The sequence below is a fragment of the Festucalex cinctus genome, chromosome 8, assembly GCF_051991245.1.
Source record: "Festucalex cinctus isolate MCC-2025b chromosome 8, RoL_Fcin_1.0, whole genome shotgun sequence".
Classification (NCBI taxonomy): domain Eukaryota; kingdom Metazoa; phylum Chordata; class Actinopteri; order Syngnathiformes; family Syngnathidae; genus Festucalex; species Festucalex cinctus.
Window position 1 is genome coordinate 25,794,059 of NC_135418.1, and position 22,775 is coordinate 25,816,833.

The 22,775-nt window shown below is 39.2% G+C and overlaps 2 protein-coding genes and 1 long non-coding RNA gene across 12 annotated transcripts in view; 2 read left to right on the forward strand and 1 right to left on the reverse strand.

Moving 5' to 3' along the window:
- Positions 1–22,775, reverse strand: part of rap1gapb (RAP1 GTPase activating protein b) — a 94,867-nt gene that overhangs the window by 33,525 nt on the left and 38,567 nt on the right. For 7 of the 9 annotated variants that reach the window (XM_077530987.1, XM_077530985.1, XM_077530982.1 and 4 more), the window contains one exon: positions 5,343–5,436. The gene's annotated coding sequence lies outside the window, so the exon portion shown is untranslated. Of the gene's footprint in view, positions 1–5,342; positions 5,437–7,403; positions 7,454–22,775 lie in introns of those variants that run through there. The other 2 variants (XM_077530988.1, XM_077530991.1) reach the window with 2 other exon arrangements.
- LOC144024466 (uncharacterized) lies at positions 2,825–4,476 on the forward strand. Its single transcript, XR_013284776.1, has 4 exons — positions 2,825–3,011; positions 3,999–4,085; positions 4,158–4,202; positions 4,306–4,476. It is a non-coding gene; the product is annotated as an uncharacterized LOC144024466 (long non-coding RNA).
- On the forward strand, positions 10,665–19,434 carry LOC144024569 (dual specificity tyrosine-phosphorylation-regulated kinase 4-like). 2 transcript variants are annotated; one of them, XM_077531007.1, is made up of 13 exons: positions 10,665–11,078; positions 12,597–12,770; positions 13,597–13,660; positions 14,281–14,453; positions 14,519–14,655; positions 15,691–15,831; positions 15,898–16,036; positions 17,246–17,315; positions 17,423–17,595; positions 17,665–17,725; positions 17,799–17,901; positions 17,990–18,066; positions 19,139–19,434. In XM_077531007.1, the coding sequence occupies exons 1-13, from the start codon at positions 11,025–11,027 to the stop codon at positions 19,147–19,149; spliced, it is 1,377 nt and encodes a 458-aa protein (XP_077387133.1). In that variant the 5' UTR covers positions 10,665–11,024; the 3' UTR covers positions 19,150–19,434. The 2 variants fall into 2 exon arrangements, with proteins under 2 accessions (XP_077387133.1, XP_077387132.1); XM_077531006.1 differs by having other exon boundaries at positions 10,666–11,078; positions 19,132–19,434.

Sequence of the window (22,775 nt, forward strand, 5' to 3'; positions counted from 1 at the left end):
TGTATAGTAACAGTTTATTCCCTGTCATTACGAAACCAAGTAGAATAACAATTGATACAGCTACACTAATAGATAATATATTTATAAATAAAATAGATTTTAAAATAGAAAGTGGACTCCTTATTAATGATATAAGTGATCATCTTCCGGTCTTTGCAGTTCTTCATGATTATTTTGAAAAAAAAATTATGAAGCCGTCAACTTACACAATTGAAAAAAGATTAACAACACCTAGGTCCATGGCTGCCTTTAAGCTGGACCTAGAAAAGCATAACTGGTCTGAAGTCTATTCAAAAAACGATCCTAACACTGCATATAGTGAATTCCAGTCAACATTTAACTTTTTATACAATAAACACTGTCCAATAGTTCAAATTAAAAGGAAGTATAAAGGTCCAAATAAGGTATGGATGACAAAGGGGATAGAAAATGCATGTAAAAAGAAAAATATTTTATATAAAAGATTTCTTAAAACAAGAACTATGGAATCTGAAACAAAGTATAAGACCTATAAAAATAAATTATTAAATATTATACGTATAAGGAAGAAAGATCATTACCATGCATTACTAGAGCAGAATAAAAACAATATGCAAGAAATATGGAAAATACTAAATGATGTAATTAAAAATAGATCTAAAAAAATAAATTATCCAGAATATTTTATAAAAGATAAAAACAGTGTAATCGATAAAATTTCAGACATAGTCAATAACTTCAATGAATATTTAGTTAATGTGGGTAGAAATTTGGCAAATGAAATTCCAGAGACAAGAAATAAACATGAAATAGATAAGTACGTTGTAAATAATTCATCCACTATGTTTTTAAATGGTGTTAATGATATTGAAGTATTAAATGTTGTAAAAACATTAAAAAATAAAAAGTCTACCGACTATTTTAATATTGATATGACACTGGTAAAAAGTATTATAGAATATGTTGTAAAACCTTTTACATATATTTGTAATTTGTCTTTCCAAACTGGTATATTTCCATCAAAAATGAAAATAGCAAAAGTAATTCCTATTTACAAAAGTGGTGATAGACATATATTTAGTAATTATAGACCAATATCATTGTTGCCACAGTTCTCAAAAATTCTAGAAAAATTATTTTTATATAGACTGGATAATTTTATTGAGAAACATAAGATTTTGAATGAATATCAGTACGGTTTTAGAGAAAAACGGACCACCTCAATGGCAGTCATGGAACTTGTAGAGGAAATAGCTACCAACATAGACAATAAAAAATTTACTGTTGGGATATTTATGGATCTAAAGAAAGCATTTGACACCATAGACCATTCTATATTAATGAATAAATTAGTGAAATATGGTATAAGAGGCTTAGCATATAAATGGATAAAAAGTTATTTGGATGATAGATATCAGTATGTGCAGTTTAAAAATACAAATTCAAAACAATTGAAGATTACTCATGGAGTTCCTCAGGGGTCTGTGCTGGGCCCTAAATTATTTATATTGTATATGAATGATATCTGTTGTGTCTCGAAAATACTCAAGAGTGTCTTGTTTGCGGATGATACAACTTTCTACTGTTCTGGAGACAACTTGAAGCAGCTTCTGACTACTGTGGAGTATGAATTAAGTACAATAAAAAATTGGTTTGATATGAATAAATTATCATTAAATTTAAATAAAACCAAGTTCATAGTTTTCGGTACTAGACCAATCACTCATCAAGTTAAAATTAGGGTGAATTTAATTGAAATAGAAAGGGTGTATGAAAATAAATTCCTTGGAGTAGTTATTGATGATAAATTATGTTGGAAACCACACATAGAAAATGTTAAAAGGAAAATGTCAAAAATCATAGGGATACTCTATAAAACCAAGGAGGTCCTGAACATGAATTCACTATATACATTATATAATACATTATTATTACCATATTTGACCTATTGTGTGGAAATTTGGGGAAACACATATAAAACAAATACTGACACTGTTTTTAAATTGCAAAAAAGAGCCATAAGGATTATTAATAGATCAAAATATACAGAATCAACACATCCACTATTTATTAAATTAAATACAATGAAATTTTATGACTTGGTTGAGTTTAAAATAGCACAAATAATGTATAAAGTATACAATAATCTACTCTGCCACAGTACTCAAAAGTTGTTTGAAATTAGAAACTGTCCTTATGATATAAGGGGTACAAGTGTATACAAAAAACCCAAAACAAGAACAAATATTAAGCAAAGGTGTGTCTCCGTTAAAGGAGTTAATTTGTGGAATAACTTGGGAACCGAACTGAAAAGATGTAATTCACTTGTTGAATTTAAAAGAATGTTTAAAAGTAAAATTCAATATTATTATTTAAATCAGATATAAGTTAAGAAGATTGTAGAAATGATTTATTCATTTACTTATTTTTCTTTGATGTATTAATATGAGTGTAATGAAATTTGTATATATGTGTGTTACTAGTGTATTTTTATTTCTATTTTTAATTTATTTTTTTATACGAGTAGCATTATATTTTCTTTTATTAAAAATGTAATTTATTATAAATAAGTGATAGGATATGAAGAATAAGGGGTAGGACTGGATAAGTTTTCAACTTCTTCCTACTCCCTTGAACATATACATAGATATTTATTGGATGTTTCTTTTATTTTATTTTATTTTATTTTTTTTACTTTTAACTTTGTGTTTATATAATTATACGTGTATATGTGCATATGTTCAATAAACTTCAAACTTCAAACTTCAAACTTCAAACTTCATCTTCACTCGCTTTTTGAGTTCCTTTTAAGTGTCTGCCATTTTTTTAGAGAAACAATCTTTCTGTCATGTTAGGCTCGATTGGTGCATCAAAAGCTTTTCGCTCCAAAGCAAGCAACAGAAAAAAAGCCTTTCATCAGTTTACAAGGTGAAACTGATTAAAAGACAAACTTGATTGGTGAGCAGCAGCCACAAACCATGCAAATCTCCATGGAGACGAACAACTAGTTGCTTTTCAAATCACATATGCCGGTGAGTCCCAACCACATATTTTACATGAGAAAATCTCAAAATAGAGCAAACATGTTTAAAAAATGCTCATACCTCATTTGCTAACAAATGACTAGCAAAAAAGAATTAGAGTGAATGGACCTTAGATAGGCAGCTGAGATAGCAGCTATAGCTAACATCAGCTTGTTTACAGTGACAACGTTAGCTTAGTATTGCTAGCGCTGCTATTTTGTTAAATGTGTTCTCTGTGACTAGTTATCACAACTCCGCACGTTCATAATCGTATCGTATGACATCATAAATGGTCATGTTTGTAAGGCTACATTCAAATCTTGCTAGCAGTTCTATATTGTATTGCATCGTATGTCTGTTACATAAAAATTAAAGTGCACAGTGACTTTCCGCACAACCTGTACATTTTCTTTTCTTTTTTTTTATTCTATTTTCAATGCGGTGAGACGGAAAGAATACGCCTCCTATGCTTTGACTTAGAGCGCGAACGTCTATATTTATCTCACAAGCCTTTGACAGAGTGCGCAGACCCTGTCAGACACTACGAACGTCTGCCACACACACTTACGCGATGGCGGAGTGGGCGAGGGGGGCATGCGTGCCACCTTTCACCCGGATGTAAGACCTGCGGGTTAGAACGGCAATGACTCACTGAAAAAGAAAAAAAATATCTGGATTTCTCTTGAAAACAAATGCTTGAGGCTAGAGAAAATGTTGTTGTTTTTTTAAGCGCTGAGACTCGTGATACTTGCAAAGCAGACAGAAGAATCTGAGCGTTTTAGGACACTATTGATCACTCAACCAGTTGAAGATGTTGAACATTTACACTAGTTGGGCAACGACCATTTTACTAACAACTCGAGGAGGGGAAAAAAATAAAATGAAATGCTCTTAACTCATTTACTCCCAATAACGAATAAATAGTTTTTTTTTTAATGTTCTAAGTGTCCCAAAGACGTATTTATACGTTTTGTTTGTTTGTTTTTTTACATACAGAAGGCTTTGATGCAGCCGCTCAACTGCAAAGAACGGTTGCAGAAATGGTAGTTGATTGTCCGTATTTGTGTACCCCAAAGCTACCATGTGGGTTTGTATTTTGCTAATACTGTAGAAATCACACACTATGTTTGCATAAAAACAACTTTTTCTTTTCAGGGCCTCTTCTCAAACAAGTCATTCCAGTGTGCCAACAACTGACAGGTGCATCCTTTTAGTCATTTATTCACATTTATTCATGATGTCCCTGCTGTGAAAAGTGCTTTATTGTAACCATCTGGCTTCATTCATCTGCGTTTATCAACAGTCTACTGTTTTGTGTCAAGAAGAATGGGGGCTACGTTGTGCCAACTTGCGCGTCTAGAAGAATTACTTGACGTCTGATTGAAATGTACTACTAAGCCATGCAAACAATAAAAAGCTATAATTATGAAAAATGAGAATAAAGCAAAACTGACAGGGATTATTTTACTTGCTCGCGTTACGTTTGTCACTTGTTGTTATGCAGAATTCCTTGGACACACCCACATGGCATACTGTCATTATGTAGCAGGTTGCAGTCCTGCATGTTTTAGAGGTTTTTCTCCTCAAACACAGCTAAATCATATAATGAGGATCATTATCAGGTTCCTGCAGAGCTTGCTGATGAATCAGGTGTGTTTGAGAAAGGAAACCTCTAAAACATGCAGGACTGGAGTTTGAGACCTGTAATTTAAACGTTTTTGAGTTCCTACATTTATTTTAAATCTGTTAGTGTCATAGAAAGTGGACTTGCGCAACCAGTTCCCAACGTAAACAAAACACGGGACGTTGCACCATTAAATCTAAAATGGCCCTTGTGGAAATTTGTAGAGATGGGCTTTTAAAGGGACATTCAGTGATCCCTAGTGCCATCTAGTGGTGAACTTATAATTCATTCATTTTAAAAACAGACTGTTTATGTCAATAGTATGCAAAAAATTATATGTTGTATGAACTTGTACCCAGTGCTGTCACTATAGACTATTTTTTGATTCGATTAATCGACTAATCAGATTCATTTTAGGCAGAATTCCTGTCGAACACCCAACTTATGCTCCATAGCCAATTTTCTTTTCTGAAAAAACGTATGACTGAATGCATTACGTTTGCATTACTATGCGAAATGGCAGGAACATAAAGTCACAATTACAAAAACTCTGCATTAACTATAAAACACCTATTGGTGTAATGTAGTATGAACAACACCAATGGCCGTTTTCCAGCAAACATTAAAAAAAATGCATCGAAAAACGGTGTTGTTGTTGGTATTTGTGGCAAGCGCCATTTCCTGTTTGTGATTGATGAAATCCCAGGATGTCTTACCTGCGAGATAGCGGGAAAAGGCAGCAGTGGACCGGAATATTGGAGTGAGCGCTCTACTTCATCGGGGATGCGAGGGATCCTTCCATCGTGCTTCCTGTGAGCATAAAGGGGGGAGGAGAGATTAGGACTATGAGTGTTGATAGGTTGTACTTAAGATACAACAAACTGCAATTTCCTGGGAAATGGCCCGTTGGCTGCTGAGAAATGCTGTCATCTGAGCCGGGATGTCAGAGGAAGAAATTAATAATTCTGCACAAGCCATTTGGTCGTGTAGTGGTTCGCATAGCAGCAGACTGTTGGTGTAGCCCAGATATGTTGTACATACTATTGAGTTGGGCCGAGGAAGACTGACCTAAATTCTATTTGTCGCATGAAAATGTATGAAATTACCCGACCAACAGTCCATTGTGTCGTCATTTCGTATAGCATTTTTCTTGGCTGCACTGCTGGATTGTGATTTATTTTTTATTTTTCTGCCCAATCACATTTCAGCATCTACTCTGCCCAGTAGATGCAGTTGTGGTTGATGTATTATTTTAACCAATCAGATTTCAAATTCACCACGCTCGCAATAACATCAGCAATTTTCATCCTCCAGCAAAACTCGTTACAGCTGAACTCGATAACGAAACACGTCTGGAGTAATCTGCTCGCGTAAATTTTTCAATTTGAATAATTAGCATATCTGGCAATAGCTCAATCTCCATGATATTACGCCACCCTATCAACTCAAAGTAAATGCTTTGATGTTTAGGCAATGCTATGGCATCATTCCAACATCATTACTTTTTTTTTTTTTTTGTCTCTGATCTTCCATCAGAAAAAAAAACAAGACCAAGAATATTTTATATATATTTATATATAACGAAAGTTAAAGTACATTCATATTGTATTTATTTATTTATTTTTATTTTTTATTTTTTTTGTGGAGGGGGGGGGGGGGGCAAGCCGGGGGCCTGCATGGATTAATGACATTTTCATTCATTTTAGAATTAGAAAAGATGATTTGAGATGCAAATGTTTTGAGTTGCGATTGCTGTCATGGAACAAATTCAACTTGCATCTCAAGGCACCACCATATATACTTCATAGTGGGCATGATCAGTGCAGAGACGAGATCAGATCAATCTGATTGGTTGCTAACTGAATGTTTGAATCATTTGGCATTACCATAGCAACTTCAACGCATTAATATAATTGAAAAAAAAAAAAAAAGTAAAAATTGGATTGACTCCATCATAAACAACCACCTCCTGGGTTTGAAATCATGTTTTATTGTATATAAGGACAAAGAAAAAAAAAATGTTGAAGCCGCAGCACACTTTAACTGGATCCAATTGAGATTTTGATTGTTTCCCCCCCCCCCCCCCCCCCCTACACAGCCTCAATCTTTGCTTTTACAAATGGAAAAAAAGTCAGGCTGCAGCAGGGGTCAAATTGAGGCAGAATATTTATTTATTTTTTAAATGGCCAATGAAACCAAATAGAAACGTTTCCATTTTCTTCTTGCAGCACTCCAGTGTGCTTGTGTGCGGAATTAGCAGGTGACTCAAGTAATATTATTTCACACTTCGTCTAACAAGTCAGTCACTGGCGCCAAAGTGGTGACCCATCTGCGCACGCGTGCTGTTCACAAACCTGCAGCAGAGGGCAGAATTTCCAAGCGACGACAGAGAACAATGGGACCAGTCGGAAAAGTCATATTTCACCCCTTCTGTTGTTTTGGTGCACAACACCACGGCTTTGTGTGGCCGGTGAAGTCATACTAATAATCATACGGATAATCCAATAATACATATTATATATGAAGCCGTTTTCATTCCAAACAAAACTGTTTGTCATCCTCATTATTATTACCAGCACTGCGTGCCACGTGGGCACGTTTTGTTGCGCATAATTACAATCAATTAAATTTAATCTGATTTAATCTTGCAGATAGCAAGCCCGAGTCCACCACCGTTCAGGGGCGGACAAATCTCACCCTGAAGGCTGCAAGTGTTTTTGTGTTTGTTGTGTGTGTTGTACAAGACAGATAAGAGGATCAACCCAACCATAACACACCTAATACCTCCATCTTGACACCTGACGTGAGGATGCTATATGAAGACAAAGAGGAATGCAGTGGAAACTTATTATAGTATTCAGTAACTGTCAAAGGGATTAACGCCACAAGTGTGTTTTTTTTTTTTTTGAGTGTGATGGCAGCACAAAGCACTTTGTTGGCAACCGTGTGATCATACCACGCAAGGAAAGACGGAAGAGTGACGATGAGTGCTGCTATATTATATACGAGCCAGCGTGTGGCTTTTCATTGGCGTGTCCGCTTTAGAGCGCTTCGTTGTCACGGTATGGAAAAGTACCGTGATGACCGAGCAACCACCAAGACAAAGGAGTTATTTAACACATGATAGCGCGCTAGACAATGTAGCATCCATTTTTCCGGGTACTGCAATTTGATTGACCGTTGAGAGTTGAGTGGACTGCCCACAGCGTTCTAACCTGGCACTAGCCAGATTGATATTGCGCTTCACTCGAGGGAGTTCTCCGCAACGCCATCTGGTACCTCTCCAAATTTGCTCAGGAAACGCGCAACATTCTGTACAATAATTCGAGCTGATTGGACGATGCGGCATTGTACACATTTGTTTTAACCAATCACGGCCATGGGTGAAAATTTCGTCTTCGTTGTCCAAGGGGGGAAAAGCACGAACATCTTACCAGCTAAATGCACGAAGCGCCTCTCGCTGTTCAACATTCAACAAGGAAATGGTGAGTAATTCTGCAAGAACAGAATTAATTGTAGCGTCCATTCGTCCATGTTAGGTTCGTTTGTTAGCCCCTACGTCGGCGCTGGCTTCCTGGTTTCGTCACAGTTGCATATCCCGCCCCCTAACACAATGTCGCTCTGTGATTGGTCCGAACGGTGGAAATCAACGAGAGCGGTACAACATGAATTCTTTGGAGTTTGTGAACTCACAAATACCACGAGAATTCATCATGCGAGAGCAAAATTAACAGCCTTCCAGAACAGATTCACTTTCATCATTTGGTTCCATGCCAAATCACAAAAAAAAATAATTAAATAATAATTTGTTTCCCCCAACCAAACAGATTTTGATTTTAATGAAATTTGGTAGACTTGTTCATAGTAATGATACAAAACTAAATCTCAAATTTCAGCTCAATCGGAGAAGGGGTTTGGGAGCTACGGTCTGTTGAACTTTGGCATTTTCTGCAAAAAAGGGGCGTGGCCACCTTCCTTCGAACCATTATATCTCAGGAACTACTGGGTCAGTCTTGAAGATTAGTGGACATTTTACTAACCTGACATTTTCACCTATAATTTGATCTTGAAAGTGAATTCGTGGATCACAAAACCGTAACAAAATTACACTCTTGACCATGACTTTCAACTAAGAAAGGATGATGCAACACTACGAAGCGCTTGGTACCAAGACAATTCGGACACTTGTACCATTCATAATGGATAAATTACAACCGTAATTGCCAACTAATTACCCCCCGGCACCCCAACAGATCTGGTCACAATCCTGACGCCGCCGCAGATGCGACTTGCACTCCTGAAGGGAATCATCTAATTACATGGATGAATATGATGGCAGCCATTAAGTCCTAATGGATGCAGCGGGGAAAAAAAGGCCTTTTGTGCTAATAATCCAATGGAGTAGAGAATTGACGTGCAGTCTTCCTCTTCTTGTGATGAAATAGAAAGATGCCAAATTAATTAAACTCTCTGCAGGCGGCGATGAACAGAATGTGCATATACTTTTAAGAAAATCTCAATTGAATGGAGCTATTGTGTCAATATGTGTGCAACAATCCCGTATCTTTTTGGGCATGAGTTATTAATGTTTTCTTGTACTCATAGTGCATGCCTTCTCACTTCACACAAGAACCGAGAGTGATAAAATAGAAGAGGAACTTATCCAGCATGTCTTTTTCTCTCTCGGAAGACACGACCGGTGCCAAGGAGCTCAATCGTACATCTTCATTGGCTGCGCATCCGGCCAATGAAGCCATCCGCGGCTTATTTTTCACGGGTGTAAATTCCTGTTCGCTGCCATCCACACATGCATCGGTCTTGAGGCGTTGCCTAGCAACTCAACCCCAACTGTCCAGAAACATTCAAAGAAAAAAAAAAACCGCTGGCCTTGATGGAAGCAATAAAAGCTACAGTGTCAATGCAATAGAATTGTACCGTGATATGATGAAAACTTAACTTGGCAATACCCGGATAGATATTACAGATCCACCTGGTACCACTCCACAGTAATTTCGTCGGGAAAAGGCGGGACATTCTGTACAGTAATTCGAGCTGATTGGACGATGCGACATTCTACACGTTTGTTTTAACCAATCACGGCCACGGGTGAAAATGTCATCTCCGTTCATGTCAAAGGGGGGAACGCACGAACATCTTACCAGCTAGAAATGCACGAAGCACCTCTCGCTGTTCAACATTCAACAAGGTAACGGTGAGTAAATCTCTGAGAACAGAATTAATTGCAGCGTCCATTCAGCCATGTTAGGTTTGTTTGTTAGGTCCGGCGTCAGCGCTGGCTTCCTGGTTTCGTCACAGTTGCATATCCCGCCCCCAAACACAATGTCTCTCTGTGATTGGTCCACCAGAACCACCAGCGGTTCATCTTGCGAGAGCAACCTTAATGTTAATATGTGCAACCAGAAACTGAATTTCATTTATATTTGCCAGTGCTTGCTACAGATTTAATTACTCACAACTTTACAGATAAAAACAAACAAACAACAATCTAGCCTATAACAGTGTTTTGTATCTTTTTACCCAAATCATGAGACAAAAGTATAGAATTTGTGACAGCCTTAAATATTTGTGACAACCTACCTGTTAATTGATCGCATATTGAAATTTTAAATATATTTATAAATCATATTTGTTGAATCTGTCTGTATAAGCGAAGTGCGCATTAAGTTTGCGAAGTGCGCATTAAGTTTGCGCATGCGCGAGGGAAAAAACGAGGCTACCAACTACCCTTTCAATTTGAATGGCGGAGATTAGAGTGATGACAATCTATTTGCGTAACTGTACACTTTAAAACATGCAAGTCAACTTCCCCGGTGTCAGTAAACCACATGCTATGCATATTAAAAACAGCAACTTTCCAGCGGTTGAAACGTTTCTATCAGAGCCGATTCCATTGGATCCAATTCATTTTCAATGACCGTTTAGTAGTTTCGCCTACCCACAATGCACCACGCCGCTACCCATAATGCACCTTGAATTCGAGATGCGCGCTTCGCTTATTGATTGGCAGCGCCATGTTAGCGTGGTGACGGCGTCTTGCGTCCCGTCAATTACAATATGGCGCTTTGTCAACTCTCGAAACAATGAGCAGGAACTGCACGACTTTCTCCCTCACCCCCGCCGGCCTCGCGTCACCCAAACTGTTCGGGTTTTGTCACCTGACGTGCGCGAAGCCGCTGACGTGCAGGCCGCGCGCTTCCAAAAGTAATCTTTCAAGCGGCCATGACGAGCAGGCGCCGCTTTATTACAAATAAAAGGCCTCGCGGACGCGAGGGCGCGCAGCTGGGAGTTTGCGAAAGGCCACGACGACTTTTGTTAGACGCTCACCAAGAAGGAGAGATGCTCGCCAGTCGCCACTTTAGAAAGCGGCACCCGGGAAGATGCAAGCAGCCGCACCAAAAAGTGATAAGGCAACTAACGAGCAACTTTACAAGGTTAGTTTGGATGCTAGCTGGGAAATGGCCGTTTGGACATAGGGATAACAATGTAGCATTCATGCAACTTACATGATGTAACGGAGTAAATGTATTTTTATTTTATATTTTTTTTTATTTTTTGGAGGGGGTGGGGGGCACACGTCCGGCACGACGACGACGACAACAACAACAACAACAACAACAACAAAACACGACTGTCAACAAGTACATAACATTATGAATTCTACTTTCATTCTAAGGATGAATAAGTAAATTGCTTATTCAGAACTGAATTTCAAGACATTTAAGTTTTATTTGTCGGAATCTTTACATTTTTTTTAACTACATTATTTTACTTTTAAAAAAAATTTTGTCAACGTCTATGAATAGAAATTTTTCCCCATTTAATAAATCATTCAAACATTTCTACAACAAGCAATTTACTCACAAATCATGATCTACATGTCTGAAAGGGAAAGTTTGCCGACTCCTGAACTTATTATGCCCTCCCCTTATGATTTTTTTAAATGTAATTTTAATACTATTAAACTTAATGACAAATTTTAAAGATAAATAGAAATTGATTGTCCTAATGTAGGGCGGCACGGGGCTGTGTGGTTAGCACGTCCGCCTCCCAGTACTGAGGACGCAAGATTGAATTCAGGCTCCGTCCTTCCTGGGTGGAGTTTGCATGTTGTCCCTGTGCCCGCGTGGGTCTTCTCCGGGTATTCCGGTCTCCTCCCACATTCCAAAGATATGCATGGCAGGTTAATTGGGCGCTCCGAATTGTCCCTAGGTGTGCTTGTGTGGATGTTTGTTTGTCTCTGTGTGCCCTGCGATTGGCTGAGCTGGGATGGGCTCCAGCAACCCCCGCAACCCTGGTAAGGAAAAGCAGTTAAGAAAATGGATGGATATTCTCATGTTTCTGTTGAAAACAATATACACTGGCAAAATAACTGCTCAAACCTAATTTGATTTAAGCTCTCACGTGAGGACTACAAAAATGAATAAAATTTGTAATTTCTAGTGATAGACCGATATGGTTTTTTCAAGGCCGATACCGATACAGATTATTTGTAGTCAAGTCGGCCGATAACCGATATTTCAAGCCGATATTCATTTGCAATAAAATGGGGAGGGGGGGGAATTCTTTCAAACTATATATAATTTCTCACTGAGTAACAAATTCATGTGAATGTAGCTCATTTGGGGTTTCTTGTTGGGGTTCGTAAAAACGTTTCAAAAAGATTTTCGCGGTCAAAAATTGTGTGAATATGTTCCAAATGTGTTTACGACAAATAAAAACTGACTGCGAACATCTTACAAATCCTGATGAAAACCCCAAATTCGCTACGTTCGCAAGTATCCCCTGCTCAGTGAGCTTTATCGGCCTTCAGATTCAAAAAATGGCCGATGCCGATATTTGTCAAAATGCCAAATATCGGCGCCGATAATCGGCCCCGTCTATCCCTAGTAATTTCATTTTACTTGTCTTTTCAAAGATGTGAACTCGCCCTTCTCCCTTTCACAATGTAGATTCCTCACACCGCAAGAGTCCACAAGGAGCCGCTGCAGCCGACCAAAAACATCCAAGTGGTAGTCCGTTATCAGACCTCCCTGCCGTCGAACAAAACCAGAATCGGGTTCCCGCAAATTTCCATGACTCAGCAGAAAACCGTCTCATCGCCCTCCCAACAAGTCTGTGCTCGAGTGAGTACATGAATCGGTATAGATTGGAGATTGTCTCTTGAAAAATGTGATCGAAAGTTCAATACGTGAATTAACTTTGCTATTTTTTTTTTTAATTAATTTATTTATTTTTTATTCCTTACACTTTGATGTCCTTTTACGGTTTTGTAGTGATCGCCAGTTTCTCAAATGTCCCGGTTGCTCAAAACCACAAAAGGTTTTGCATAAAATATAAAGAAAAAGTTTTAATGGTATATGGACCTTTAAATCATACATTTATGAGCTGGTTGTCGGGTCAGACTGTGGATCGGATTGCTGTCCTCGAAGTCTGGAGCCCTGCAGGTTTTAGATGTTTCTGCCTACCAACACATCGGATAGTAAAGATCAGCGTCGTTATCGGGCATGCTGAGGAGCTGATTATATGAATCAGGTGTGCTAGTGGGCAGAAACATCTAAAACCTGCAGGACTCTGGACCTCGAGGACCAGAATTGGTGAACCCAGTTTTGGAGGGTTCCCTTCCCCCAAACGCAAACTGCAGACACCTAATGAGGATCCTGATCATTTGATTCAGGTGTGTTGGAGGAGGGAAACCTCTAAAACATGTAGGACTGCGGTCCTCGAGGACCTAAGTTTGAGACCTGCGATTTAAAATGTTTGCATATTAGATTTTGCATGCATGTATTGAATATCGGGTTGCTTCGCGGTACTACTGGAAATTCATTCTGTTTCAAAACAAGGCGGCGACGTAACATAACCTCTTAGGCATAAACACGCAGATGGAATTGTCAGTGATGAATAATTGATCGTCACGCCGTCCTTAATCTGTTTCGATGCGTCTCTACTCAGATAAACAAAAGCTCTTCCAGGAGCAGACTCCTCCCTTCCCAGTCACAGTGCAGGACTCCTGAATGTAAGTGCATCTAATGACGCTCTAATACAGGGGTGTCCAAACTTTTTCATTTGAGGGCCACCTACAGAAAATCAGAAGGACGCAAGGGCCACATAATGTTATGAAGAGAAACTGTGTTATATCAAAATAAATGTACTAAAAATCACATTTAAAATCATCCCCAAAGGCTCATGCACTAAATTAATTACCAAAGACTAAAACGAAGGAAATTTTTGCGATAGTTATAGTTTTATTTTAGTTAATTTTTTAAACATAAAATGTAGTTTCAGTTAGTTTTCTTTTTTTATAAAGCATCTTCGTTTTTATTTTATTTCGTTAACGAAATTGTTTTCTGAATTTTATTTTTTTCGTTAGTTGTAGTTAACTAAAATAACCTTTAATAGCACCTGCGTTTTTCGACACCTTCCCTTTCTTACTTTGACCATCTCCAAACATTTAAAAAAAAAAATTTTTTTTTCAATGAGTCAAATGCCATTTTTAGCATATGTCGCGAGCCACTAAAAAATGGACGGCGGGCCGCAAATGGCCCCCGGGCCGTAGTTTGGACACCCCTGCTCTAATATATTCTGATAGCATTGTAACAAACGGTGAAACTCTTGTTCGTACTGCACTGTACACAGCGGTACTCCGGGACACCAAGAAATGCCTGATGCCGTACGAGCAGACGGAAATCAAGGAATACCACCACGTGTGGTATGTGGGAGAAAAGGCCAAGAAAATGCAACGCTCCAAAGAGTCCTCGACGACGGCGGAGGGCGAGTCCTTCGACGACTCCAAAGGGTTCTACAAAGTGGTGAGCGTCCACTGATGCTTTCGTCCAGAAGGCCCGGAATGATCGGATAAACCATTCGTTCGCAGAGGCCTGGAGACCACCTGGCCTACCGCTTTGAGGTGCTGGGGGTGATGGGATCGGGACTGGCCGGAAAGGTGCTCAAATGCAGGGACCACAAGAACATGACGCTCGTCGCCGTCAAGGTCTTTCGCAACACTGCCGAGTAAGAACTTTACAATCCCAGCACAGAGCTTAAAAACACCATTAGAAGTTCTTTCCATTCTGTAGTGGTTTATCTTAATAGACCGATTATTGGCCAGGCCGATTATCGGTGCCGATATTTGGCATTTTGACAAATATCTGCATCGGCCTTTTTACAAATCTGAAGGCCGATAAAGCTGGTGAATGCTTGCGAACGTCGTTCACAGTTTTTACTTATCGCACAGACATTTCGAACATATTCAGACAATTTTTTTTACTGTCTGCAAAGATCTTTTGAAAACTTTTATGAATCCTGACGGAAACCCAAAATTAGCTATATTTGCTGTTTCGCATGCGTCATTTTATTTATGGATTTATTGAATTTTCTGCTTAATAAAGGTTTACGCTCACACTGGGAACTTCCACTTTGTATTTTTTAAAATTAATTAATAAAAATAATTCAATTAAATGTAATTAAAATTAAATAAATAACTTATTTACAGTAGAAAACTTTAGAGAATTTATTCAGTTTTTAGTTTAGCTTAACACATGTTGTTGACCTTGGAAGCTCCCTGCAAGTTTTGTCATTTTTTGTCAATTTTTAAACAAAGGTGTCTTTTCTTCATATGTTTAAAATTAAATCTTTTTTTATTTTATTTTTTATTTTGGACGCTAATATCTTCTCTCCTACTCCTACTGCAAATGAATAATATCAGCTATCAGCCTCCTTGACGGCTAATAATCAGCATCGGCACTGGGAAAAACACGTCTATCAATTACTTTGGCACCCCACATATATACCAATTTTTAACATCTTCAAACAATTTTGAAAATTTGAGAAACATTCGACTAAGCTAACTGCTCTTATCACGGCCGTGTCCATGAGATGGCCAGAACAGCATACACACAATTTTTGAGTAAATAGCTGAAGAAGATGGCTTCCACAGAAAAACTGAACTCATACAGCAGTTCAATTTAATAGTTAAACACGAATAGGCCAGTTTTCAGTGTATTGTCACATGACATGCCAGTGAAATGACATCATTTCTGCTTCAAGCGGTCAAAAGATGGCACAGACAGAGTTGGACAATCTAAAAACTCTGCAGCGACTAGACAGAACCAGCAAAGCCAACATGGTCCACATGAAGGAGCACTTCTACTTCCGCAGTCACCTCTGCATCACCTTTGAACTTTTTGAGTAAGTTCAAACTTTTTGTGACTTTCTAAAGACGACCTGTTGATTAATTTATCTAATTTTTTTTAGAAAGGACCTTCACAAAGCCTTAAAGGAGAGTAAATTGCGCCGACTGTGTGAGACCGACATCAGGAAATACGCCATCGACGTGCTCAAGTGTCTGAAGGTGTTCAAAGACATGCAACTCATCCACGGAGACTTAAAACCGGTAAAGAGAGAACAACAAAAACAAATTTGGCAAAAGAAATATATATGCTGATCCCGCCATGTTGATAGAGCAGGCAAGTTTATGGGCAGAGCAGACAGTGAAATACTGCATCTACTGTTTTACGAGCGCAACTGTCTCCCCAAACCGTAAATAACGCTGTAGTCCAATAGAGATGAAGACTGACTCGACAATGTTTTCTTCTCAACAGAGGAAAAGAGGATTTAGTTTCAAAAGAAAAGCTACTTTGTTTATGGAAGCACGAAAACATTGACTAATTGAACCAAATGCTGAAGTATTCATAGTTGTGTCAAGAGAGAAAACAACACACCTTCAAATATCTTCCTTTTGTTGCTTTTTTTGTTTTCTAGCAAAAATAAAACTTTATTAATAAATTCACTCCCAGCCATTCTCACAGAAGCAATCCCGTTCGCTCCCGGCTGTTTTACTGAATTTTGACTGATTTTGCAAGGCCCACAGAATATTGTGTTCAATTGCTATAAAAGCATGGAACCTATCAAAAGAAAGATACAAGTCTCTTCTTTCATCAGGAAAAAGAAAAAGTATGTTTCTGTTTCCGTTTTGCAGCAATTAGCATTAGAAGAGAGCTAAGTTTCATCGGTTTTCACAAATCTATTTAAAATTGTAAGTAATTTAGCTTTTTTTTTTGTAGCTGGCCCTGGTTGATCTCCTTTGCTCTGCTGCCACCTGCTGGCCGTTTGTGTAAAAACTACAATTTCTGCAACCGCTCTTTGCATCAAAGCCTTCTGTATGCTCTAGCATTAAAAAAACAAACAAAAAAACGTATAAATACGTCTTTGGGCCACTTAAAACATAAAAAGAAGCACTGCACTAACGCAATATTAACCAGAATACCGTATTCAGACTAGTGGGGCTGCATAGAACATATTGTCAAGATTTTTTTTTGTGTGTGTGTGTGTTACTTCCCCTTTAAAAATAAACTCATTGATGTAAATGTCCAAAAAACAAATAGCTCACAACATGATGCATGGTCTTAACTTAAACAATGTTCTGTAAATAGTATGGGTCCAAGAACAGAGCCTTGATGAACTCCGTTCACAGTAGTCAGACAATGTAGCCTATCATTTACTTTAAAAGATTTTTCAGGAATATGATTTATGAGTTATATAGTCAAACCGGGTATGGTTAGTCCCAAACCTCCTATTAAATGCTGTTAATTGATTATTTAAGGAAAACATTCTGTTGGACAAGGAAAACAATGCAGCGGTGAGTGACTTCGGAGGGAGCATCTTTATCAGAGGTGAGACTACTATATGGTGAGACATGAGCCCAGTAGAGCCAATCGCAAACATTTGACGTTAAGGCCGATGGAAAAGAGACCTCAAAATGTGTCGTGTTCTCCCACAGGTCGGCCCACCAATCAGACGCTGGCGTACATGGCTCCAGAGCGTCTCGTGGGCAAGTGTTGCACCACAGCCTCGGACATGTGGAGCCTAGGATGCACGCTGGCCGAGCTCGACTGGGGCCTATTTCTCTTCAAAGGCAAAAACAAAGGCGACATTTTCAACTGTATAACAAAGGTAAGATCATAACAATTTAGTTTTGACATTTGGACCGTTGTTAGAATCCTGAACGTGACTGTTCCTTAGGTGCTGGGCCTCCCGCCTTTAGACTTACTGACTGCGGCCAGCAGGAAAAACTACTGCGTTGGTGAGGTTTAATGAAGGCTTATTTTAACCAAATCTTTGGTGCACGAACATTATCGTGACCGCATCATTTCCAGACGGTTCCGACACCGAAGACAAAAAGCAACCAAAGACTCCTCTGGCCACCAGACTGAGGTCGAAAAATCCAAAGTTTCTGGATTTTATTCGGTGCTGTCTCGAGTAGGTTCACTCTTCACTCAAAACTCTTCAGTCAAAACTCTGAATTTGTTTGAGGGTCTCTATTAAGTTGTTGTGCATCACTGAGCAGATACGACGCAACAAAGCGGCTCACCCCGGAGAAGGCATTGCGACATCCGTGGATCAAGCAGGCAACCAAACATACATGTAAGTCCACTGAAACACACTTCACTCCTTGCATATATTGTGTTGAAATTGTATATTTGTTATATGTCAGCGGGTGCAGAACTTCAAGCCAGATGTAGCCAACTGCAAAGATAGCAACTTTTGTATTAGCAATAAAAAAGAGAGTTGATTTTCTAAACACAGTATCTGGGTGTAGTATTGCTACACGGACTGCTAGAAAACACACAACAAGGTTAGATCAGGCCCTGATCACCAGGCTAGATCGATGCGCTCTGTGATTCCTAACTCACTTCCCAAAGGTGTCTGGAACATAACACAACTGGCTAACATGATTTGAACATAGGCTAAAAGAAACCACATAGTGTAAAGACAGCACACACGATAAAGTGTACCCAGTATCTTAAATTTTGCCTTGTGCGTACTATTTCTTAACTCTTTAACCGCCAAAAACGTTTAATAACGATCAGTAAAATCACAACGTATATTGCCATAAACGTTAAATAACGTCAACAGATTTTTATTTTATTTTTTTTCTCAGTGCAACGTCTAAGTGCAGCACTGCCTGGTCAATGGGTTGTGGAATCTAAAACACTCTAAACTATGGCCAGCAGATGGAAGCATTGTATCTCTTTTCGTCAATGATCAAAGCCTCTGTCATATCAAAGTTTTTCTTTGATAACGTGTGGCAGTAAAATAGTTAATTTGAGAAACTGTCAATTAGGTCATTTCCCACACAGAGATTACAACAGGCAGTCGAGCTCAGATCAAGTAGATCCATTTGTAAACAACTTCACATTGGCAATTGGTTTAAACATTTTCTTGTTGGGAGGTCTGACATTTATTATTTCTATGTTTCTTCAAAGGATTAAAGACGTATTTCTAAATTTATTATTATTATTATTATTATTTTTGTATTACAAAAGTATTTTTTCCCCCCCATGATTACTATTTATTAACCAGTGGTTTGGTCTTTGTTTTCCAAAGTGATCAATTTTGACAGCTCTAATACCGTACTTGGTGATTGTTGAAAATGTCTTTTTTTTGTGTGTGTGTGTGTGTGTGTGTGTGTTTCCACTTTTGCTGTAGACAACAGACCGACCATAAGCAGCTTACTGAAGAGAGAGCAGATTCCGCCGTCAATGTGGCAGCCAACGACACAATTCAAATAAGCTCCTCGAGATCAACAATATCGGACCGGATGTCCACTTTGACAACAAGCTTTTTTCTTTCATCTTGTCCACCACACCTAAAATTGACTGAGCGACCTGATAGTGCAAAAAGACTATAAAGCCTTGACTGACGCGTTTGTACCATGTTGCTAGTCGCCATTTGTCTCTTAGGAAGTAGCTCAGGAAACTTTCATTAATTAATTAATTTATTTTAAACGCAGTTCCCAGGTGATGTCTTGACATTCTTTCCACCAAATTACCCCACGAATCAAGAATTATAGTACACTTTCCATCCTCATTTTGGAGCTCTGATGAACTTGGCTTGTTTTGAGTGGGCGGGTCCTCTCTCCAAATTAGCCACCGCTCACGCCACATCAATCCCGCAGGGTTATCTCCAAGCATGGCGTCCGTTACCATGAAGTGCGTACCCATAAAGACAGAAAAGGATTGACCAGATTGCATCCATGGAAGCAGCACTTCAATGCAGGCGATTCAGAAAGGACCACGCACACTTAGAAATATGCAGGTTAGTTACGCAATTGTACAAAATTAAAGTCTTCATTTCCACAAAACTCCACTTTAAGCTTTGCCAAGGAAAAGCAAGTTCGTCCTTACGCTATACAAGACACACCCTTTTGTTTTAAACACGTCTGCTCGTCAGCGCAAAGTTAGCAAAATGGATACAAAGTTTTTTGTTTTTTGTTTTTTTTATACCTTAATTCTGTGTTGCCAGCAGCTTCCTTCACAGCGCCATGGGTCATTAACTGGCGATGCGAATTCCGGCTTTTTGTGTGCAATCGCAGTGCAGTGTTTGCTGCTGTAGCTGCAAATGAGCGAAGAGTCGCTGAACGCCGCCGCAAAGTGAATTTAAAACAAACGTAATTAGGACGTCGGGTCGAGCGCCCAGCGGGGGGGTCGGCGGACGGCGAGAAGCGGCGAGCTTGACCTGTGAATTTACAAGTTGAGAGGCAAAAAAGGTCAATGAGCAGTCTGCCTTGCCAATGAAATGTGCACTGCCTGCAAAAGGTTTCAAAGCTTTTGGATTGACGACTACACGAAAGGAATAGAAGATAATGTAAAAGGTCAGATAGTCTGGTCCGTTTTTCAACCCAAGGATTAACGTTAATGTCAAAAGATGTCTGACACAAGATGGCTGAGATTTAGGGGATTATCATTCCTTGTCAGAACACATCACCTTACCCAGAATGTTGGGTCGAAAAATAAAGTGTGAAAATGTTAATGCCTGAAAGAAGTATGGCGAGGGGTTATCCAGCCGTTAAAACTTGGCTGTGTATACCTCGTGATGACCTGGTCGGATACGTTCCAGCCGCTGGAGGTTTTAAGCAGATATTCACAGCTCAATCGTGAGGCACAAAGATTCTAGACAAAGCAAAGTACATTTTTCTAGCTTGTACTAGGGCAAGGTTTCATTCTGCAGAATTCGAAGGGCAAAATGTGATGGATTGGTTTTATTCCCATTATTTCCTATGAACAGAATTTGGGTTCGATTTAGAATAAAAATCTCATCTCTAGGCTCGCGAGGAAGTTTCGTCTGCAAAAAGCCGACATTTCTTCTGGGGGGCGCATGGCTGACCCAGGGCCACATGCAGCGTGAACATGACTAATGCGCACGGCGCGTCGCTGCGGATGCGACCGCTTTCTTTGGCGAATGGCAGGAAGCCGCGGGCGGTGCGGGAAGAGTCAGACATCATCGCATCAAGGTCCACCACGCTCGAGTAAGCTTGTCCATTAACGATAGACTAACTTGGTCCATTAGAGCTGGCTAACGGGGCTTTCTTGGGCTGACAGCAGACCAAGCGCTGCGAAACCGCATTGTGCTTCTGATCATTTCTGAATGGGATGGAAAAATGTGGAATAATTGTTCTGCCTTTAGCATGAAACTCAACAAATTGCTTTTGCGTAACAGGTTTTTGCTTGGAGCAGATGCGATTCGTTCTTTTCTAAGACATCTGAATAATGTCTGACAGGCTTTTGTGAAAATACACGTAAACCCAAACACCCTAAAACCCTTTTCACACTGCACTTTTTTTTTTAATAACGCACAAAGGACTGTTCTGGAGAAAGCGTGCCCATTATTTTGAAGTGCTTCCATAGCAACCTGTGAGGACGTAACAGACTTTTTCTTCTTGTCTATTGCTGTTAGCACTGAAATCACTCCGCCAGACCATCTCTTATGGAGTTTGAAAAGACAAAAGCCCACAAAGATTGTTTTTAATGAGTTCAAATGTCATTTTATATTGGTCGGATTGTAATAGTCAAAATAAAATGGCATTTTTTCTCAATAATAATAATAGGTACTAAAACTCCCTTTTGACTCAACATAAACTTCATCAGATGAGTGTTACCAGAGTTCATGGACTCATCCATAGCTAGGGAAATGCATTTTATATAACATCACACAGCTGCTAAAATACATTGCCAGCAAGTACTTTACTCTGTCTGGTAGCTGAGGAATCTGAGAGGGGCATTAGCTTAATTTAGCTGTCATTTCCTCTTTGTTTACCCTCAAGGATCGTGTCCATCTCTTCAAGTAATGCATCCTTTTATTTCTGCATATGAAAATTGCTTCTTGTGCTTAGCCAAAATCCACACCAATCTCACTTCAGCACTCTGTTGCCTTTTGTTGTCATGGTTGTGACAAGCATCCTGCTTGCAGCTCGCTATGACAATTTCACTGCATTTGTTTTTCGTGTTCTTGCCTCTGAATTTTGAGGAAATGCATCCCAAAAGTGACATCTTTGACACGCACGTTGGTCTTGTGTCGGTTGTCTGTCCATTTGTTTTTGAATTGCAGATTTTCAGTGTCGGGTTTTCTTTTCGAGGCGAGCTTGGAACATTGTTTTCGTATCAGAATGGCTCCTGCAGCTGGCAAAGTGTGAAAGTTAAAAATTGCACTCGCAGCAGTGCACTCTCTGACCCAGCAACAGGCCATCTGTGTATCATTGCCATGGAGACATAAAGCTTCGGTAATGCACGTGCTGACCCAACCAACACACATTTTGAAGGTAAACAATTAGGGCCGCAATGATTAAATAACTTGAATAGTTGTAGCGTGCACCACTCTGGGTAGAAACAAGTTTTAATCCTGGTGAGGTAGGCGGCTAATTGAATCCAGCCTACTATAAAGTGGCGAGTTACAATATATTGTAATGCACTGCAAGTGGTCAAGGATAGAAAGAGCTGCACTGCAAGTGGTCAAGGATAGAAAGAGCTGCCGGTACTTTTAATTGCTTAAATGGACAAAGGGTTAGAAAACAAAGACATGCACATTCAAACATGAACTTTCGATAGCCACAATTTATCCGATTCATTCAACACGCAGCCAGATAATCCACATTCATTAACTGACGCCCAGATCACTCACCAGGCAAGGCCCATCGCCTTTTTAAACCATACACACACAAAGGTCACGTACTTATTGTAACATAAGTATGATGACCCCATGTGGTCAAAAACACCTGCACCTCCCATGGACAAACTCTAACTAAGTTTTTGTTTCATAATGAAAAATCAAGCCATATCCCAACCTCAGGGCTGGAC